This window comes from Phacochoerus africanus, chromosome 11 (genome assembly GCF_016906955.1).
Source record: "Phacochoerus africanus isolate WHEZ1 chromosome 11, ROS_Pafr_v1, whole genome shotgun sequence".
NCBI lineage: Eukaryota > Metazoa > Chordata > Mammalia > Artiodactyla > Suidae > Phacochoerus > Phacochoerus africanus.
This window is the reverse complement of record NC_062554.1, coordinates 11043845-11064784: the sequence shown is the minus strand read 5'-3', so window position 1 is coordinate 11064784 and position 20940 is coordinate 11043845. Positions and strand designations below refer to the sequence as shown.

At 40.4% G+C, this 20940-nt stretch overlaps 1 protein-coding gene across 1 annotated transcript in view; it reads left to right on the top strand.

Moving 5' to 3' along the window:
• LOC125112072 (glycerophosphodiester phosphodiesterase domain-containing protein 4-like) overlaps nt 1-20940 on the top strand; it is a 131435-nt gene that overhangs the window by 61532 nt on the left and 48963 nt on the right. Inside the window, exons 5-12 of the mRNA XM_047754330.1 lie at nt 4223-4316; nt 7206-7265; nt 11655-11753; nt 11824-11917; nt 12743-12820; nt 13601-13746; nt 14149-14231; nt 19425-19581. Coding sequence (XP_047610286.1) covers nt 4223-4316; nt 7206-7265; nt 11655-11753; nt 11824-11917; nt 12743-12820; nt 13601-13746; nt 14149-14231; nt 19425-19581 — 811 coding nt within the window. The remainder of the gene's footprint in view (nt 1-4222; nt 4317-7205; nt 7266-11654; nt 11754-11823; nt 11918-12742; nt 12821-13600; nt 13747-14148; nt 14232-19424; nt 19582-20940) is intronic.

Below are 20940 nucleotides of genomic sequence, written 5' to 3'. Positions count from 1 at the left end.
ACAGCTAGAAACCATGAGGTTGTAGATTCGATCCCTGGCCTCGCTCAGTGGGTTAAGGATCCGGCGTTGGTGTGGTGTAGGCTGGCGACCATAGCTCCAATTAAACCCCTAGCCTGGGAACCTCCATATGCTGCGGGTGCAGCCCTAGAAAAGACAAAAAAAAAAAAAAAGAGTAGTTAACCGTATATACCAGTATTTAAATTAGAGTTATAAACATCACCCAGTAATCAAATGTCAGAGTAGATGTAACAGCCTTCTCATCTTTCATCATAGCATAAGGTCTAATCCCTACAATAATTTCTTTTCTGGATAATCCTAGACTAGTATGAAATTTTTAATCATTTTGGGAAAGTTCCCAGCCATTATCTTTACAAATACTGCTTTTACCCCATTTTTCATTGCCTCTGCTTTTGAAACTTCAATTTCATGTATATGAGATCTTTTCTCTACCCCATTTCTTTTGTGTGTGTGTGTGTGTTTGCTATTTCTTTGGGCCGCTCCCGTGGCATATGGAGGTTCCCAGGCTAGGGGTTGAATCGGAGCTGTAGCCACCGGCCTACGCCAGAGCCACAGCAACTCGGGATCTGAGCCGCGTCTGCAACCTACACCACAGCTCATGGCAACGCCGGATCGTTAACCCACTGAGCAAGGGCAGGGACCGAACCCGCAACCTCATGGTTCCTAGTCGGATTCGTTAACCACTGCGCCACGACGGGAACTCCTCTCTACCCCATTTCTTACTTTTTCTTCTGTATTTCTCATGGTTTTTTTTAATGTGTCTGTTTCATTCTTGATTTTTTTTTTCCTAACCCATTTTTGATAATTTTTTTTGCCTCTGTTTTATCAGCTATTAAATCTATTCACTGAGTTCTTAACTTTTGTTGATGTATTTTCCTTTATAGAATTTTTATTTGGTCTTCTTGTTAATAGGTCTCTACTGAAATTAATTTTTTCCCAATCTAAATTTTTTAAGCATAGTTTTTTAGAAGTCTGTACCTGATACCTCTGTTATCTAGATTCGCTGAATATGTTTTTATGTTGTCCATTGTTTCTTTTGGCATTCACTATGAGGTTTCCTCTCCTCATGTGCCTGATTATTTTTCATGAGTGCCAGATGTTATCTGTTAAAAGTTGTATAGGTAATTTGAGACCTCAAATTGTATTGTCCTCTCAGAAAGTTACTGACAGGTACCCAGGGGTAGTAGCAAATCCTATTCACCTTAACCCTATTTCACACATTTAGATGATTCAAAGCTAGGATTCAGTCTCCCAAAAGCAGTCTATTTCTAGTTTATGCTTATTTTTAGGCTATAGTCCTAGAAGGTCTCAAATCAAAGTATACAGTGTTTATCAGAGTACCCGCTCCCATTTCTTTGTCCTTCTAGACCTGCAAGATACAGGAAGCCCTCCTTCCTATATCTCAACCACTTCTAGAGAAAAATCACATAACTACCAAGTTGTGTTTCTGGATTTCCTCTCTTATTTGGATGTTGGTTAGTTAGTTCTTCACTGCCTGATAGCTCTCTTATGCCTTCATTTTGATTTTAAAAACATATTTTCCAGCTTGTCTAAGTCATTTTCTTTAGCTAGGGAAAGATCAAGCTGACTTTTTGATGGAGTGACTGTCACTTCTCATTTTTCCCCTATATGTGCTATGAGATTAGACTTGTCTCCTCATTGCTTGCTTTGTGAAGGTAGCTGATGCCTCATCCAAGTGTCTTCTGTTTTCTTCAGTTCCTCTTAGCTGACAATTGGTGGTGCTGATATAAAGCATTGTGGTATGTAGGGTATGCATTTAGGAGAAGATGAAAAGAAGCGCCTCACCTTGCATCTACGGGAAAGCAGTGAAGGTGCGCTGGAAGATGAATACAGATCATTTGAATTTGGATGAGAAGGCTGTATTGACTAGGCTGCCCCAGAACATTGTCTTTGTTGAACAAGAGGAGTTTCATCCAAAAGAACAGCATGCTTATGCTGCTAGGGGGATGCAAAACAGTGGCCCAGAGCAAAGAGAAAAAGCACTTGAAACTGCTGTGTCAGGAAGAAGCCTCAGCTTGGCACACTCTGTGTAGAGTGAGCCTGCTTCAGTCTTCAGTATAATCCCAGTTTAAAGAAATGATGGCAAAGACAGACTTCTTTTTTGATATCCCACTGCTGTACACAGGCAGTCACCTAGGCACCTTTTCATTCTTCTCACTCCCCTGTGTTACCCATTACCACCACCCACAGTGAAGGAGCAAGGAAGAAGTAGAAGAAGGGGAGAGAAAAAGAGAGAAAAATGTCACAGTTCTTCCTTTGCCTGCAGTTCCCAGAAGGTAGGTGGGAGCTTCGCCTGAGTTTGGTGGGACAGTTTGGAGCCCAACTAATATTTTCATGTGAGTGAATATACAAAAAAAAAAAAAAACAGGACCATTTTATTGATAAGGAGTGGCAAAAAATCTAATGGGACTAGAGAAGTGATTAGAAAAGGTAGAAGCACCATGAAATGGCACAACTTAGCTTTTCTTTCCCACCTGGAAAGTAAAGTCAGTGTCACTCCTCTTGGTTAAGCCATTTAATTAAGTCTTTGGCTGAATTAGACTGCTGTGAAGTCCATCCTACATGCTTTTTCCCCCTCTGTTTCACTTTTTTGATCATTACTGTGCTTGCATTTAACCATCCTATTCTTGGAGTTCCCTGGTGGCTCAGTGGGTTAGGGATCTGATGTCACTGCTGTGACGTAGGTCACTGCTATGGCACAGGTTCAGTCTCTGGCCCAGGAACTTCTACATGCCATGGGCTTGGCCACAAACAAACACACAAACATATATCTTAATCTCGTTACATGGACATGTGTTTTTTATTTCTCTGAAGATCTTGAACATATTTATTTTATGGTTCTTTTCTGATTCTTATATTTTTGGGCAAGTTACTGTATTAGTTGGCTTTATTTGGGGTAATTTGTTAACATTACTTACACATTTGCTGATTCATGGTCATCTTTTACAGAGTACTCTTCCCACTGTCTCGTTCTGGGATCCCTATTGCTGAGGTGTCCTCTGCCTCTTTCTTTCTCTTGCTGTGTCTTCTAGCCCCTGATCAAAGACAGTTTCCTCTTATATTTAATGTGGTTATATGTTCACTAATCTATATTTTGTATCATTAGAATAAAATTGTTCTAAGTCTTCTGGGGAGAGGAAGTAATTTCTGCTATCTTGAAATGAAGAGTCTAGATTCTTTGACATACAATATCTAGATAAATAGTAACTGTTATACTTAGCAAATAGATTTAAGTTTTCCCACATAAACTACTATGAAAACAGAAAAGACCAGAACTGGGTTGTTTTTTTTTTTTTGTCTTGTCTTATTTTGTTTTTGGGTTTTTTTTGGCCACACATGAGGCATGTGGAAGGTCCCAGGCCAGGGATTGAACCCAAGCCTCAGCAGTGATAACACCAGATCCTTAACCCATTCATCCACCAGGGAACTCACAGAACTGTTTTTAAAGGCCCCAAATCTCTTACACAGCACAGAGAAATTAATATGGTGGCTTGCTGTTCTGTGAGAAAATATATTCATATGGAGAAGGAACCTACCAAAATGGGAAGTCTTAGTTTTATGAAGGCAGTGAACTTACGGATGGCTTATTCTCTCTTGGCATTCCATAATTTCTGTATTATGTTGTCTTTTAAAGGGTACATAATTTTTGAGGATGTATCCTAATTAACTTTTAAAATCCATACAATTTGTACAGAAGCCCTTAAAGTACTCTCTTGTCTGTAGAACAAAGGTAAAACTTCTCAACTAAATCGCCCCAAAGGTTTTCACACATCTGTTCCCAAGTTGTTTCACTTCTTATCCGCCTCTTCTTTTCTCTCTTTCATTTTTTTTTTTGCTTTTTAGGGCTGCACCTGAAGCATGAGGAATATGGAAGGTCCCAGGCGCTAGGGGTCAAATTGGAGCTACAACTGCTGGGCACAGCCCAGGATCCACACAGGATCTGAGCTGCATCTGTGACCTACACCACAGCTCACAGCAATGCCAGATCCTTAATCCATTGAGCGAGGCCAGGGATCGAACCCACATCCTCATGGATACTGGTAAGATTGATTTCCACTGAGCCACAAAAGAAACTCCCGCCTCTATTTTCTTATGCCTCATCTAGTCCAGTCTTGTCCCTGATCTTTGACATGGATGCTCCTAGTTTCTACTGTATATTGAGAATTGAAACACATTTTTGCAGGGTCGTTTTTCTAGGTACAGGAGTCTGGTTCTTCTGGTCCCTTGTCTTGCTGAGTTTATTTTGGATCCTGGCTATCTACATGTCATTGCTGTTGGTGAGTAATTTTTCCCATTTTTCTTATTCCCTTCCTGAGTATCCTCACACGTGAGGTTCTATCAGTGATATGGTTCCTAATCGGCACTGGGAGCCCTCAGAACCTCAGATCACACTTAGCAGAACTGCAGTTTACATCAGCCACTTGCATATTAGGTACGAGGGATGGATGGAGGGAAGAACAGCTTTTGCTGTTATAGGATGTGTCTTACTACTTTGACCCCCTTTTTTTTTTTTTTCTCTTTTAGGAGCACACCCACAGTGTATGGAGGTTCCCAGGATAAAGGTTGAATTGGAGCTACAGCTGCCAGCCTACACCACAGCCACAGCCACGCCAGATCCGAGCCATATCTGGGACCTATACCGCAGCTCATGGCAACGCCAGATCCTTAATCCACTGAGTGAGGCCAGGGATCGAACCCTCAACCTCATGGTCACTACTCAGATTCATTTCCACTACACTGCAACGGGAACATCCTTCTCTTCCCTTGTATCATGGCTTATTTTCTGGCTCAGTCAGGATCGTCATTTTAGACACTCGCAGCTTCACCTGGTGGTACCTCTACACATTGAACTACTTGTTTTGTAGCCCATCTCTTGAGTCTTTCTGCGCCTTCAGATTAGCTGCTGTGTTAACATCATTCTCCTGTGCAAATGCTAGTCCCCTAGTACAGATGCAAAGTACATTTTAGCAAAAGTCTTTAGGCAGCAGTGACCCTGCCTCTGTTACCTAACATAGTACTGTCCTGTGGTGTGAAAAATTCAGGCCAAGAAATAAAGGAGTCTGCAGAAGTGGACAGCTTATGGGAGACTAACTTTTAGGTAACTGGAGTTTTTCAGTGCTCATATATGTGTGTGTGTGTGTGTGTGTGTGTGTGTATCTATCTTTGATTTCCTGATTCCCTGTCCCCCCTGATTTCTCATCTAATGAATAAGAACCCAATCCCACATCACTTGACATTTGCATTAGTTTTTCTTTTGGAAGCATATATTGATCATTATATGAGTGATAAGTACTGAGGATACAGAAATCAACAAGACGATGCAGTTTTCATGCAGGGTACTTCAAAGAGATAGGTATGAGATATAAAGTTACAATAGCCCTTAATTCAATCAGTTTAGATAGGGAACTAAGTCTAAGAAACAACTAACACAAGGAGTTCCCTGGTGGCCTAGTGGGTTATGGGTCCACTGTTGTCACTGCTGTGGTTTGAGTCACTACTGTGGCACGGGTTCAGTCCATGGCCTGGGAATTTTTGCATGCCATGGGGTGGCAAAAAAACCCAACACACACAGCATATTGTAATTGTCATTAAGCCTAAATAACATTTTGTATGGGTTTTGAGAAGAAAGAGGTGACTTCTAGCCAAGAGAATTAAGTGAGACTTCTTGGAGGAGATAGCACTTGGAATTGAACGTATGTTTATCGGGATGGGGAAGAAGTTCCAGACTGTGAGAACATTATGACCAAGTCAGCAAGACAGAAAAATGTGGGGTATGACTAGATAAGCTGGAAGAATCAGTACTGTTAGCATATAAGACTTAATAAAGAATGTTAGGGAACGTGGCTCAAATATAGGCTTGCAAAAGATGTTGGCAGACCTGAAAAGTAGGCTAAGACAATTGGCATAAATCAGATTCCTAGTTAGGTTAATCATTCCAGAGTTGCACCATAGAGGATGGCTTTAGACAGAGACTACTTAGAAATTTCTTTTTAATGAGGAAATGCAAGTGAAAGATGTGTCTAGGGAAAGAATCTGGCCACTGAATTGCACTGCGCTCATACACAATAACTACCAAATGGTACGGTTAACTTCTATGGTGGGAATGAGTTCCAGTGTGCAATAAGGAATTATTATAACAGACTTTCTAGTCTGTCCTACTTCTTTTTGGGGTACAATGGCACCAACAGAAGAGACCCGGATCCTATTTATGCTTTATCTTTAGCTTACGTGGTAATTTTAGTCAAGTGATATAAGTCTCCTAAGCCGTGGTTTCTTTTCTTTGAAGTGAGATTATAATATTTAATAAAATGGTATTTTATAGGGCTTGGTAAAGTACCAATACAATCATATACATAAAATTAATTTTATGAAAAAGGTGAGTGCCTTATATACATTCAAATTATCACTAATATCCTAAGCATCTGAAGACTCCAGTTTTCAGTCTCCATTTCCACGCTGACTTGGTAACTAGATTTGGATTTGATCCAAATTTGGATTCCAATCTAGTTAAGATTTATGGGATCCTGCTGGGTAGCACTGGGAACTCTGTCTGGTCACTTACGATGGAACATGTAATGTGAGAAAAAAGAATGTACACATGTAAGTGTAACTGGGTCACCATACTGTACAGTAGAAAAAAAAAATATATATATAAATAAATGATAAAAAAAGATTTATTGACTAATGCTCATGTTAGCAACGGTGGTTAACAGTTGTAACAATGGCACTGGTTCCTCAAGAAATAACTTTTAAATGACCCTTGGAAGGGCTGCCCCGACCCCTGTTCTCTCCCTAGTGGCTCTGAGTAACTCCAGGAATAAGCTCCATCCCAGGGAAAGGAAACTGGTAGGAACTCGGGAAGGATTTCAGTGTGGTGATTGATACAGAATTCTAAAGAAGATAGTAACTTCTTTCTAGGTTCCTGGTGAACGTTACCAGTAGCAAGTGACATTTGAACTACCTTTAAAGGGTCGATGGCATGGGGAGGGAAAACTTGCCAGGCAGAGGAACAGCAGGCAAATTCCCAAATGATGAAAGGTGCAGATGTAGTGGGACGTGAATGTAATGCCAGTCTGTAAAAGGAATTCTGAGTTCCAGAACAGTGCTTTGGGTAGGAATTTGGCGATTTCAAAATAACCTACTTTTTCTTTGTTTTTTTTTTTCAGGCACTTGGACTTTTGTTGTGTTGGGAAGGGAGGGAACTCTCCCTGCACTGGTGTCATAAGGTAGGACCTCTGAGTCTTCATAGGAGACCTTAGGCCAGGACGGAATGTGCTTCTTTGGCACTCAGTGTTGCAGTACATAATTACCTTTCCTTCATTGTTCCCCTTATTAAAAAAAAAATCTACTTACACTGTTTTAACTGAAATCATTAATTTCTAACAGATGGAAGTGACTTACTGATGAAGCTGAACCCAGACTTTATTTTTCCTTACCACTCCCTGTTAAATTCATTTGGTGATTCTGTGCTTCCCATCCCCATAAAATCTGAGGCAAGATACAGTATTTTCCCTCTGCGATATAGTCATAAGAAGATTCTCATTTCAGTCATTTAAAAATTCAGTTCATTGTAATACACCAAACTCCACCTTTATGAGACTTTACCCTTCCGCTGTTTTCACATAATCCAGGCCAGGAAACCTACAGTGGTGGAAAGAGTATAATTGTCCTTTCTCCTTTCTTCCATGAGAGCAGAGCTCAGGGGAAGGAGAGGTAGGATAAAGGAACACTGTCCCACAAGGAGGGGTTGGTTCCATCAGGACCAAGTAAATGCACCATTGTTGGCTCTTTACCGCATGGACTTTTCTGTGTGTATTTTTAGAGACCCTGCTGCTGAGAACCTGGACTGCACCTCTCTTGGAGTCAATGCCTGTCATGCTGTAACCCCTGAAATTTCTCTTTTAAGGTCCTTTTGACTCTCCCTTAGTTTGGAGCCCTTTACACTTATAGGAAGCATGGTTTCTCTCAGAGGATACGTATCTGGTCCCGGGAAGCAGGCATCATTGTCCCAACATCTGTGGGCACGCAGCGCATTTCCAGCATAGCCTCCCGTGTTTTGTTCTGCCCTGGCCTGGAGCATCTTCAGCCACAGCCTCTTGCTGTTTATACTTTTTCAAGCATGGTTTTGAAACTATTCCTTGTGTTTACCTGAAATCCAGGAACATGTCTAAAGCTCTGAGTGCTCCCCTTAGATTTTCTCTTACTCAAATGGGAAGCATGAACTGAAAATTAATCTTAAGAGTTAAAAATAGATGGAAGTTGAATCCACAAGATCTTACAGAGAAAGAGGACATTGAAGATCGAACATACAGCCCTTACTGTGATCATCACGGGTCTTAGGGTTGGAACACCATGAGCAGTTAGTCACCACCAAGAACCCCTGTGGGTTAAATCATTCTGATGACCATTCCAGGTTTGTGCCTGTTAGAGAAATCGTGATTGCCTTGCCTCTGGGAGTGAGCACTGCTCCTCAGCCTCTGCCACAGCGGGATCTCATCGTTGCCTTTCCAATCAGGAATCCAGTTTCAGCAGCAGCATCAGTCACCTTTATCCAGGGATAAAGGATGGCCACTGCGGTACTTGTCAAGGATGCTGACCTTTCCTCACCCATGTGTTTTTCCCTGTCCTCTGAGACCTCCCGTAGAACACGCCATGGAACGGGTTAGCTGATCATAGGTGATAGCACTCCACAGACCTTTTCTCAATAAATCGTTGGATTCTTTCTTCCAAGTGATACCAATGAATTGGTGACATCACAGTTTTATTAAGCATAGGCTACTATTGAGCCAAGGTTTCCGATAACCAAACAACAATTAGAACCACTTTCAGATGCAAAATACCTGGATTTTGGTATATTGAATTCAGAATCACTGGGAAGTGCACACATATCAATCAGTTCAGCCTGATCTAAGTTCTGTTCTGGAGTTCCCGTTGTGACTCAGCAGAAATGAATCTGACCAGTATCCATGAGGATGTGGTTTCAATCCCTGGCCTCACTTAGTGGATTAAAGATCCGGCATTGACTTGAGCTGTGGTGTAGGTCACAGACACTGGATCCTGTGTTGCTATGGCTGTGGCACAGGCTGGCAGTTGTAGCTTCTGCTCAACTCCTAGCCTGAGAACTTCCATGTGCCTTGGGTACAGCCCTAAAAAGCAAACAAATAAATAAAATTATGTTCTTTTCTCAATGTCTAACACCCTTGGAATTATTCCCACACATATTCTACAGTGCTTTGTCAGTAAATTTAACAAAGCCTCATCTCTTGAGGCATTCTGGGATCTAACTCCAGTCATGAGTCTGTGGTCAGTGAGAGGTGCTGGAGCTGGGTATGAGAAGAGTTGACGTCTCCTTGGAAAATGACTGACATTAGTGAGCCTTTAAACCCTCGGTCTTCCAATCTCCCTGTTGAGGGAGTTTCTTTAGGGCTTGGAGTTTCAATGTATAAAGAATAAACCTGGGGAGTTCCTGTCGTGGCACAGGGGTTAACGAATCCGACTAAGAACCATGTGGTTGCGGGTTCGATCCCTGGCCTTGCTCAGTGGGTTAATGATCTGGCGTTGCCATGAGCTGTGGTGTAGGTCGTAGACGCGGCTCGGATCCCGTGTTGCTGTGGCTCTGGCGTAGGCTTGGCAGCTACAGCTCCGATTAGACCCCTAGCCTGGGAACCTCCATATACCGCGGGAGCAGCCCAAGAAATGGCAAAAAGACAGAAAAAAAAAAAAAAAAAAGAATAAACCTGGAGGGAAAGAGTGAGCACCAGGCCTGTAGTGTATTCCCGTCTATCTAGGCAGGCTCAGAGAGCAATGAATGACCTCAGTCAAAACTCTTTATACATGTGCCAATAATCCAACCTCCTGATAAACATACTAAAGATATTTATTAGCCAAAATGTAAGAGAGCGCATTATCTATGAAAATTTCTAACAGGATGTAACCTGGCCTATCTGGGTTGCTTACTTTAAATAAACCTGGAATATACAGATTTGAAGGGTGGAAGAAATGGCTGGCAGGAGTTATGTAATTAATGGGATATATAAGAAAAGGATGTGCCTTAACCCAAAAGACTCCTGGTGTGAAGCAATGTTTCCACATACTTTGCTCAAAACACACCTCACGTTTTAAATCCCAAACCAAAATGTATCCTAATACAATAACGGAAGGCCTTTTTTTATGAGCAGCTGCATTTGACAGGATCAGATTTCTCTGATAAAACAAGGGAGAATGCTTTATCTATACCTTATAATTGCCTGTATCCTTTCAATCATTAGCTTAAGATCACAGAATCTCATGATTCTTAAGCATATCTGTTGCATTGCTTTTGGTTTGCTTATTTAAGTTATTTAAGCTTTTTGCATTTATATGTATCCATGTGTAAGAGAGATTGGCCTGTCCTTTTTCTTTATTGTAATGTCAAGAATACTCAAACTTTGTTGAGTATTACAAAGTTAACACTCAGACTTTGTTGAGTTTGAGTATCAATGTTTTGTTGGCTTCAAAAGACAGGTTAGAAAGTGTTCCCTCTTTTTCTATTCTCTGAAAGAATTTGTTAAAGGTCAGAAATGTTTCTTCCTTAAAAGTTAGATAAATTACCCATTGAAGACAGCAAGGCTTGTAGTTATTTTGTGAAGTTGAATATGGGTTTAGTTGCCTTAAGAGATTCATAATTATGGAAGGGAGGACACCAATCACTGTCAAGAGGGCAACACAGATGTAGGAAAACTGTCCTCTTGAAAGGGAACAAGTTATGTCTTCTTGGTCTCAGTGTTCTTTCTTTATGAATAATATATGGTTTTCTGGCCAGCAGATTTTTTTTTCCTCTGCTCAGAAAATATTTACTAGATGCCTACTAAGTTTCAGACACTCTACAAGGCAGCGAGAATGTAATCATAACCATGTACTGTCCTCGAGCTCACGAAGCTTATGATCTATTGGGGAAAACATACAGCAAAAGATGGCTACAAAATACTATTTACCTGAGTTGTATATAGAAAGTAGTGAGGAGTTCCCGTCGTGGCGCAGTGGTTAACGAATCCGACTAGGAACCATGAGGTTGCGGGTTCGGTCCCTGCCCTTGCTCAGTGGGTTAACGATCCGGCGTTGGCGTGAGCTGTGGTGTAGGTTGCAGACGCGGCTCGGATCCTGCGTTGCTGTGGCTCTGGCGTAGGCTGGCAGCTACAGCTCCAATTAGACCCCTAGCCTGGGAACCTCCATATGCCGTGGGAGCGGCCCAAGAAATAGCAACAACAAACAACAACAACAATAACAACAACAACAACAACAAAAAGACAAAAAAAAAAAAAGAAAGTAGTGAGTATTTGTGATGACCATTTTTGAAACTGAGTGAGATATGCCAAGCAGTGTTGAGGGACCAGCTGAGATGGAGATGATAAATTAGTAAAGGCATCAGACCAAGTTGCTATGTAGTTTTTCTCCAGCCATGCTGCACAACAAAGGCTTGGCAGCAATGAAGGTAAATGATTAGATCCACATGATGTTGAAGGATGAAAAGGATGAGGAAATGAGGTCCCCGAGACTGTGGAGATAGGTGCTTTCCAAGGGTAGTTCTGATTCAAGCCTAGTGCCTGGAAGTCAGGATATTCCTTTTGTTTCCCCAGGTCCTGATTCTGCTAGTGGTTGGAATATGCTCGTTTTTTTTCTGGCTCCTATTCACTTACTGGAAAGAGAGGTGGCTCACCATTGGGCTGTCCCTGCAGGTAAGCATCATCCTTTGTTCTCGCCCTGTCTGTCCAGATATGCTCAGCCTGACTTTTGGCTTCCCCCCAGATCTTCGCTCCCTACATCCACCTGGGCAGCATATCTATGATGGTTATGGTCGCCTGGCCTGTGGCCTTCTACGTGGTCCATTTGGAAGGAGAAGGTATGCCATGTGGGTGGAACCTTGCCTGATCCTTTCAGCTCTGACTTCCCTACTTTACTCAGCGCAACAAGCTTGGTAGATAGCCAGCACAATACCACCCTGAAATTCATGTAGCTTGTTGCTCGGACATGCTCCTTCTGGTCAGACTCACAACCCTGCATGGCCCGGCATAGCATTCCCCTGGCCAAGCAGTCCTTCCTCTAATGAGGGATTCTCCTGCCAAAAAAGAATTCTCTGTCAGTTGTTACACATTGACTGTCTAGAAATGGATTGGAGTGGTTGGCAAGAGGGTGGAGGCAGTTTTAATTTTATTTGACAAGGGATGGTAGAAGTCACAGTTCTTTAAGTCTGTATTTAAATATTATTATTTTTTACTCAAGAACCAGGTGCAGATATCCCCAGCTACATCATAGTACTTTAAAGCAGGCCCCCTCGAGTCCCGTCACATCTGGGGACCTGCAGCAGCAGAAGAAATGTCTTCCTCTGCCACTGGTGTCCTCTCCTGTCTTTGCTCTAATACCACTGAACCAAATAAGAATCAGAGCTGTACACCAAACTGTTTTGAGAGTGGAGTTATCTCTCAGCACCCTTACTGAGAGAGCAGTAGGATCTTCTTTTACCTATGTCTCCCTTTTTGGACTATGGTTAAACAAATAATGCTGGCTTCCTGACTTGTGTGAGGATGCAGACAAGGAAAAGACGTGTTGCCATTATGTGTTTGTACCCCTGTGTGTGCGTAGGTGGAAGATGAATTGTAGGAAATGTTTCTGGGTGCAGGAACTTAAAGGGGACAATAATAAACTCTTTTCATTTTCTAAATTTTAGCTAAAATCAGAAGATACAAGATTACAAGTAACGAAAGAAGAAGAAATAAGATGTGTAATATGATCACAAAGTTGAGAGGTTAGAGCTGGAGATCTAGATTTGAAAGTGACATAGGCGGTCATTTTTAAGTGTACAAATGAGTAAAATCCTCACAGGTCTAAAATAGCAAGTGTGTGTGTGTGTGTGTGTGTCTGTTTTAGAGACATGAAGGGGAAAGAGAGAAATTCCTCCTGTTTATCGAGGAGCTATGATTAGTCAGCGCTGTCACGGCAGCTCTGTGAGGCAAATGTTAAGAGCAAGATGGGTCCATTTCTCAGAAAGAAGGAAATGAAGACCCAGAGAGGTTATGTAACATGCCCTTCATTACACAATTAGAAAGGGGTAAAGTCTGGCTTTGAACTCAGATTTCTTTTCAATTAATGTCCTTTTTCTCGCTGCCTGAACTATAGCAGCATCTTAGGCTAATCGTAAGGGCTTGCAGGCTTTCTCAGAACTAGCCAAACTACTCCTTCTGAGAAGGCTGCCTTACCGTTCTCTCTCCTTCCTTTCCTTCCCAACTCCTGTACAGTTTTTTGCCTCGTAAATTTGCATTTGTGAATAATTTTGAGTTAATAATACTTATATTTTATAGTCCTTTACTTTCAAATCACTGAAAGAACGTGAGGATGTGACAGAGTAAATTGTAAAGAAGTTGAGAGTAAATTGTAAAGAAGTTGAGAGTAAATAAGTGAGTCCACAGATTCGTTGAACTCATGTGCTATTTACTAACTGTTGCTTGGGGGTAGTTACTTGCTTGGAATGGTTCTCTATACCTCTTTTCCTTTTTTGGTCAGTTTCCCCTCCTTCCAACTTTTTCAGCTCTACAAGTGGCTGTTGTATTGCCCTTTTTCCTTATCCTTTTATGTCTCTATGTGGTGCCCTGGGGGAATCATTCTCCCTGCATTCAAGAGAAGGATAAATTGGGACCCAAGCCGAGCTTCTTTGGACATAGAGGTGCACCCATGGTAGGTCTGAGCATGACGCATGTGGGTGGGTACAGGTGTGCGTGGTACATGTATGGTCGAGAGAAGGGCATATCAGAACCATAGGAACCCCTCTAGAAGTAAAGGGTTTCACCTAGGATAACAGTAATAAGGAGTTAAAGGTAGAGGTTGGCCTTGAACCCAGAGCACCTAATTCTCACTCCTTTCTCCTTATTGTGCCCAGTGACATTGCCTCAGATGAGCAGAATCCCCAAATCAGTTTGGGTAGAGAAGAATGGAGGCAGGCTCTTTGAAAAAAGAGCCAAGGGAGCCAAAGGACTGCTTGCTAAAGTCCTTTTGTTACTGGGCTCCCTCTCCACCCTAAAAGGGATGTTGGCAGAACGGACTCTGAGATTAAGGGCCTCCTGTCCTTTTCTTCCACAGCTGGGGCCTGAGAATACCATGATGTCCTTTGAGAAAGCTGTGGAAGAAGGTGCCTTTGGGCTGGAGAGTGATGTACACATAAGGTAGGAAAGCAGGGGCCAGGGTGGGAGGAGAACAGACCAATACCAAGGAAGACTCCAGCCTGGCCCCAGTTAGAGAGGGCAAGTCCCGGGGAGTTTCCTGGTGTTCACATGTGTATCTGCACATAGCACACACACACGAACCACTTCTCCTTTACAAGCCATGCATCTGACCCCTGTATTATCAGATACCCTCTGTGGAGCCTCACACACCATTCAAATTTGTCCTGGCCGCACTGCAAACCTGCTTACCACTTATCCCCACGCCCTCCCTTAGCAACCTATTGAACCAGTGTTCCCTGGGCACCTATTGTATACCTACTGTAAATCCCTCTTCTGAGTGTGGGTTAGGAGCAGATGAGTGAGATCGAGTCCTGCCTAAGAGCTGCTCCCAGGCAGTGAAGGAGACACGGCATGTTTACAAACAAACCCAGTGTAAGACCATTTGCAGTGAGTGCCTCCCAGAGAAGAGTAAGTCAAATGCAGTGGAACCTCAGTGGAGGAGGAAGAGGCCATCTCCTACCCTGAAAAAGATCTCTGTGCTCAGAATTGTGTTTGGGTTGACCCTTGAAGGGAAAAATACTATTTTACCAGCAGAGATGGAGAAAGAGGAATTGGGTTGTTTGCTTTTATGTACTTTAGATTTAGAAACTTCTCTGTATAAAGAATCTCGATATTAATCCCTGATCACATATATGATTGGAAAATATTTTCTTCTGGTTTTTAGGTTGCCACTTTGGGCTGTCAGTAGTGTCTTTTGATGCCTAAATTTTTTTTTAATATCATGATTTTTATTTTTTTCCATTATATCTGGTTTACAGTGTTCATTCAGTTTTCTACTGTACAGCATGGTGACCCTTTTACACATACATGTATAGATTCTTATTTCTCACATTATCATGCTCCATCATAAGTGACCAGACATAGTTCCCAGTGCTACACAGCAGGATCTCATTGTGAATCCATTACAAAGGCAATAGTCTGCATATATTAACCCCAAGCTCCCCATCCATGCCATTCCCTCCTCCCCACCAGCAACCACAAGTCTATTCTGCAAGTCCATGATTTGGAGAATAGACTTGTGGTTGCATAAAAATTTTTAATTTTAATTTTCTTAAAGCCAATTTGTCTAATTTTTTGTTTGTTTTTGCCTCTGCCTTTGTTGTCATAACAAAAAAAATCATTGTCAAATCCAATGTCATGATTTTCCCCTTATATGTTCTTCTAAGAGTTTTAATATTTTATTTTTTACCTTTATGTCTTTACGTCATGTTGAATTATTTTTTGTATATGGTATTGGGTAAGGGTCCAGTTTCATTCCTTTCATGTGACCATCTAGTTTTTCCAACACCATTTGTGGAAAAGATTGTCTTTTCCCTGTTGAATGGCCTTGTTAAATTCATATATATATGAGGGTTTGTTTCTGGGCCCTCTGTTCTTTTGATGTTTGTATTTACCATTCTTGTTTGATAACTGTCACTTTGTAGTAAGTTTTGAAATCAGAAAATGCAAGTCCCGTAGTTTTGTTCTTATTTTTCAAGATTGTTTTAGCAATTTGAGATCCCTTATGATTCCATATGAATTTTTAGAATGAGTTTTTTTATTTCTTCCAAAAAAGTCGTTGAGATTTTGTTAGTGATTACATTGAATCTGCAGATTGCTTTGGATAGCATTGACATTCTTAACAATGTTACATCTTCCATTTCATGAACTTGGGATGTGTCTCCATACATGAATATCTTCATTTATTTCAGTAATATTTTCTAGATTTCAGTGTATAAGTCTTTCACCTCCTTGGTTAAGTTAACTCTTAAGTATTATTTTGTTAAATGGAAGATAATGCAATTGATTTAGTAACTTCCTTTTCAGATTGTTCAATCTTAGTGTGTAGAAATGCAGCTAATGTTTGTGTGTTGACTTCATATGCTGCTTTACTTAATTCTTTTATTGGTTTTGTTTTATATGTTTAATTTTAGGATTTTCTATATATAAGATAATAAAAACAGAGGTAATTTTATGTCTTCAATTCCAGTCTGGATGTTTTTATTTCCATATGTTGCCTAATTTATCTGGCCAGAAATTCCAGGACTACTATGAATAGAAGTTCCAAAAGCAGACATTCCTGCTTTGTTCCTAATCTTAGAGAAGAAGCTTTCAGTCTTTCACCATTGAATACAGTGTTTGTTCTGGGGTTTTCATGTTATGTCATTGATTATGTAAGGGTAGTTTCCTTCTATTTCTAATCTGTTTAGAGTTTTTATCATGAAAGGGTGTTGAATTTTGTCAAATACTTTTTCTGTATCAATTGAGATGCTCATGTGTTTTTTAACTCTTCATTCTTTTTTTTTTTTTTTTGACTTTGCCAAAAGTTCTACAACACGTGGAAGTTCCCAGGCCAGGGATCAAACCCATGCTAGAGCAAAGACCAGAGCCACAGCAGAGACAATACCAGATCCTTAACTGCTAAGCCACCAGGGAACTCCCTTCTTCATTTTATTAATGTGCTACATCACATTGATGGATTTTGGTATGTCAAACCATTCTTGCATTTTAGAATAAATACCACTTGATCATGGTTTAGAACCCTACTAATAGACTGCTGAATTCTATTTGATGGTATTTTGTTAAGGATTTTTGCATCACTGTTCATACGGGATGTTGTAGTATGTTTTTATACTTTGGTTGGTGTAAGGGGTACCTTAGACTCTGCTCATTTTTCAACAGTCTATTTAAATTCTGTCCTCAGATTCAGTGACTTATATTGTTCTATCTTCAAGTTCATTGATTCTCCTGCGTGGTTAAACTTGCCTTTAAATCCCTCTAGTCAGTTTTTTGTTTAGTTCTTGTACATTTTAGCTCCAGAATTTTTTTCTCATTTCTTTTTAGGTTTTTATGTCTTTATTATATTTCCCTTTTGTTCATACACTGATTTCTTGACTTTATCCATATTATCCTTTAGTTTTTTAAGTATCTTTAATATTATTGTTTTAAAGTCTTTGTCTAGTATATCTCACATCAGCTCTTTTTCAGGGAGTTTCTGTTGATTTATTTTTTTCCTTTGAATGGGCTGTACTTTCCTATTATTTTATGCCTTGTGTTTTGGGGGGATTAAAAACTCAATAGATTGTATTACAGTAATCTTTAATGTGGGTATGTGTATGTGTACTCTTATATTTATCCTTCTTGGTATTCACTGGTATTCTTGGATATATTGGTACATAGTTTTTATGAAATTTTGAAGATATTTTTACCTTCATTTCCTCAGATTTTTCTTTTGTTCCTCCTCTCCTCCTAGGACTCCAATCACATATATACAATACTGCTTGATATTGTGTCACAATTCATTTGAATAAATTCTATTCCTGATTCTTCAAATTCACTAATTTTATATAATATATAATAGCTAATCTGATAATTTCAGTGAAATTTTCATTTCAGTTGTCTTCATTATGTTCATGTTTTCCTTTATATCTGTTTTATACATCATTTATTTTTATGTTTTACATAATTTAATATCCTTATTTATTAATTCTATCATCTATTTCACTTCCAAGTTTGTCATTATTGAATAATATCTCCTGCTTATGGGTACATTTTCCAGCTTCTTTACCTGTCTGGTAAATTTTGTTCACATGCTGGACATTGTGATTTTACCATGCTGTGAAAGAATTTTAGACTTTTTCTAGCAGGCAGTTAATTTAATTGAAGATTAGTTCAATTCTTTGGAGGCTTGTTTTTAAGTTCTTTAATGGAGGCTCTAAAGTCGCTCTAGTTCTCAATTATCCTCATTCCAAAGATGTGGCCCTCTGGAGTCTCTAGAGAATGTCTGCATAATTATTGAGGTCTCTCCACCCTCACTGGATGGAACTTGAATGATTCATACCCCAATGTGAGCTCTCCAAATTGTCTTAGAACTTTCTGGTAATTTTTCTTTTCCTCAAGGTTGTTGTTAGCATGTGTCATAGAGTTTTCTCTGCAAGGATACACATTGATATTTAGCCATACATTCAAGGGAACTCTTTTTTTTTGTCTTTTTACCTTTTCTAGGACCACTCCTGCAGCATATGGAGGTTCCAAAGCTAGGGGTCTAATTAGAGCTGTAGCCGCTGGCATACGCCACAGCCACAGTAACGTGGGATCCGAGCCATGTCTGCAACCTACACCACAGCTCACGACAATGCTGGATCCTTAACCCACTGAGCAAGGCCAGGGATCAAACCTGCAACCTCATGGTTCCTAGTCAGATTCGTTAACCACTGTGCCACAAAGGGAACTCCTCAAGGGAACTCTTTACATATGTCTTTGGTATCTTTTTTTGGCATAGCTTAATCCTCTGTGGAACTCTAGTTCACAGATCCTAGCTTCCTTGACCTCTCCTTCATCTAATATCTTTCTGTTCATTTCAGTAAAATAGCTGGGTCCCTTTTAGGTTTTTTCTCCTGGTGCTACAGTCAAGTATTCACCAATAAGGAGTAATGCTAGAGACTATTTCATTTTTTTTGCCTTGTCTCCAAGCCCATCATGCTGTGCTTCCCATTGTCCATAGACTGAAAAATGTATTTCCCTATTTTGTCCAGTTTTCTAGTTGGGCAGAGGCTAAGTTTCAACCCTTTTACTCCCCCATTCTCATTATGGAGTTGTCTTCATAGGTATTTTAATGAGAAAGAAGGAGAAATTTTCTTAAAAGCAGAGATGTTTCAAGGTAAACAGCAAAAAACAGAACCAGGAACTTTTCCAATAATACTATCTGATGTGAAGAGTCTAGAGCCAGATAGACTCAGGGAAGGTGTCTGGATGGAAAATGAGTCAGAGCAACATGGGAAGATTGTCTGTGTGCCTGTTTAGTATGGCTCTGGGAACCACAGAGCCTGGCCATCCCCATTCCACTCACCTTACTCTCAGGTCACTATTGTACCTACCTTTTTCTTCATTCTAAAAAGTCTATGGATAGGGAAGCTACTCTTGCACCACAAATAATATGATTATTACACACCACAAAAGATTGACCCCAAGGGCAGAAAAACATTGAAATCAACTCTAAATTACTGGTCCTTAGTCCTTTGCTAGGATTTGGGAGGAAGTAAGGAACCCTAGCAAGATTCCTGATCGTGATGTGATTTCTGAGAACCCTACCTGCCAAGGTGAGTGCATTCAGCCTATTCACCCCTTCTTCTATTTTCCCCCTTCTATCTGCAGTATGGATAGAGTACCTTTTCTCATGCATGATTATGACCTGAGAAGAACAACCAACATCAGGGAGGTCCTGCCAAATGCCTCCCTCCAGCACCCTGGCTTTTTTGGTTGGTATTTCTTGTCGACTCTGAATGCAGGCAAATGGTTTTCTCATTCATGGGTAAGACACATTCCCTAGGTCAAAAAACCTTCATTGAATCCCTCTCTTTTACAATGCCATGTGCTGCTCCTAGAGATAAATACACTGTGTACAGTGAAATTTTGATGCAAGTGTGAGTGGTTCTTCCTGAGAGAGCTGGAAAACACTTCATGCAAAGCGCTCATTTGAGCTGGAAGAAGATTGTTACTAAGGGGAACCGTGGGCAATGATGGTGGTTTGTTCCAGAGATTACAGTACACTGGAATAAGAGAGGATATGGTGTGTGTGTGTGTGCATGCATGTGCACCCGTGTGTGTGTGTGTGTGTGTGTGTGTGTGTGTGTGTGTGTAAGAAGGAAAGAAAGGATGAAAAAAAGAGAGGCAAAAGGGGTAGGGAGGAAATGGGAGATAGATTGGAAGAAGAATCATGGAAATGTTATGAGGAGATTACAGCATTGCTTAAATAACAATTTTAAAAGTTTGTAATTATCCTGAGTATTTTAGAGTGGGTAAGACAAAAGCTCAGATTTGCATGTTATAAAAGTCAAGTCTGCCTTCTTGAAATAGATGAAAGAAAACATTACAACTTACATTTTCCAGATTATCATATGTCTAGAGGGAATCCATGTGACCTAGGTGTTATCAGTCAGTAATGTTCATTTTGAGCCTTTGATTTTGACAATAAACATCTGAGCAAGGGGGTTCTCACTGTGGTGTCGTGGGTTAGGATCCAGCATTGCAACAGCTGTGGCATAGGTCACAGCTGCAGCATGGATTTGAACCCTGGCCTAGGAACTTCCATATACCAGGGGGGTGGCCAAAAAAAAAAATATGAGCAGGGCAGACAGCAGGCATTCATATTGCCAGCACCTATCGTTGGGGGTCAGGTGTAATAATAGCTCTCTTATCAGGTAATTGTGTAAATCTAACTACCTTATCTACTAAGAGTGGAATGGAATTTTATCTATATTTGATGTTAGAGGACTGATTCGATCCTTTTTCATGTTAAAATAATGACAAGTAAAGAATTATGTAAAGATTTATCCACTTCAAATTCATTTTATTAACTAATGTTAACCTAAGGGATAACTGAACGTTGACTTGTACTTATTGTATTGCCTCAGAATACTTGTTCTCATAAGAGTACATAGCTTATAAATGGCTCTTTCTGTATGTGAAAATAATGGGATCAATCTGATATTCCAGGTTTCTGTATATGGGTAGGCTCTATATGTAAGTCTCATCATACAGGAATAAATAGATACATACAAATCAGAGATGGTTCATTAGAATGTATATATTGTATACACAATGGAATACTACTCAGCCATCAAAAAGAATGACATCATGCCATTTGCAGCAACATGGATGGAACTAGAGA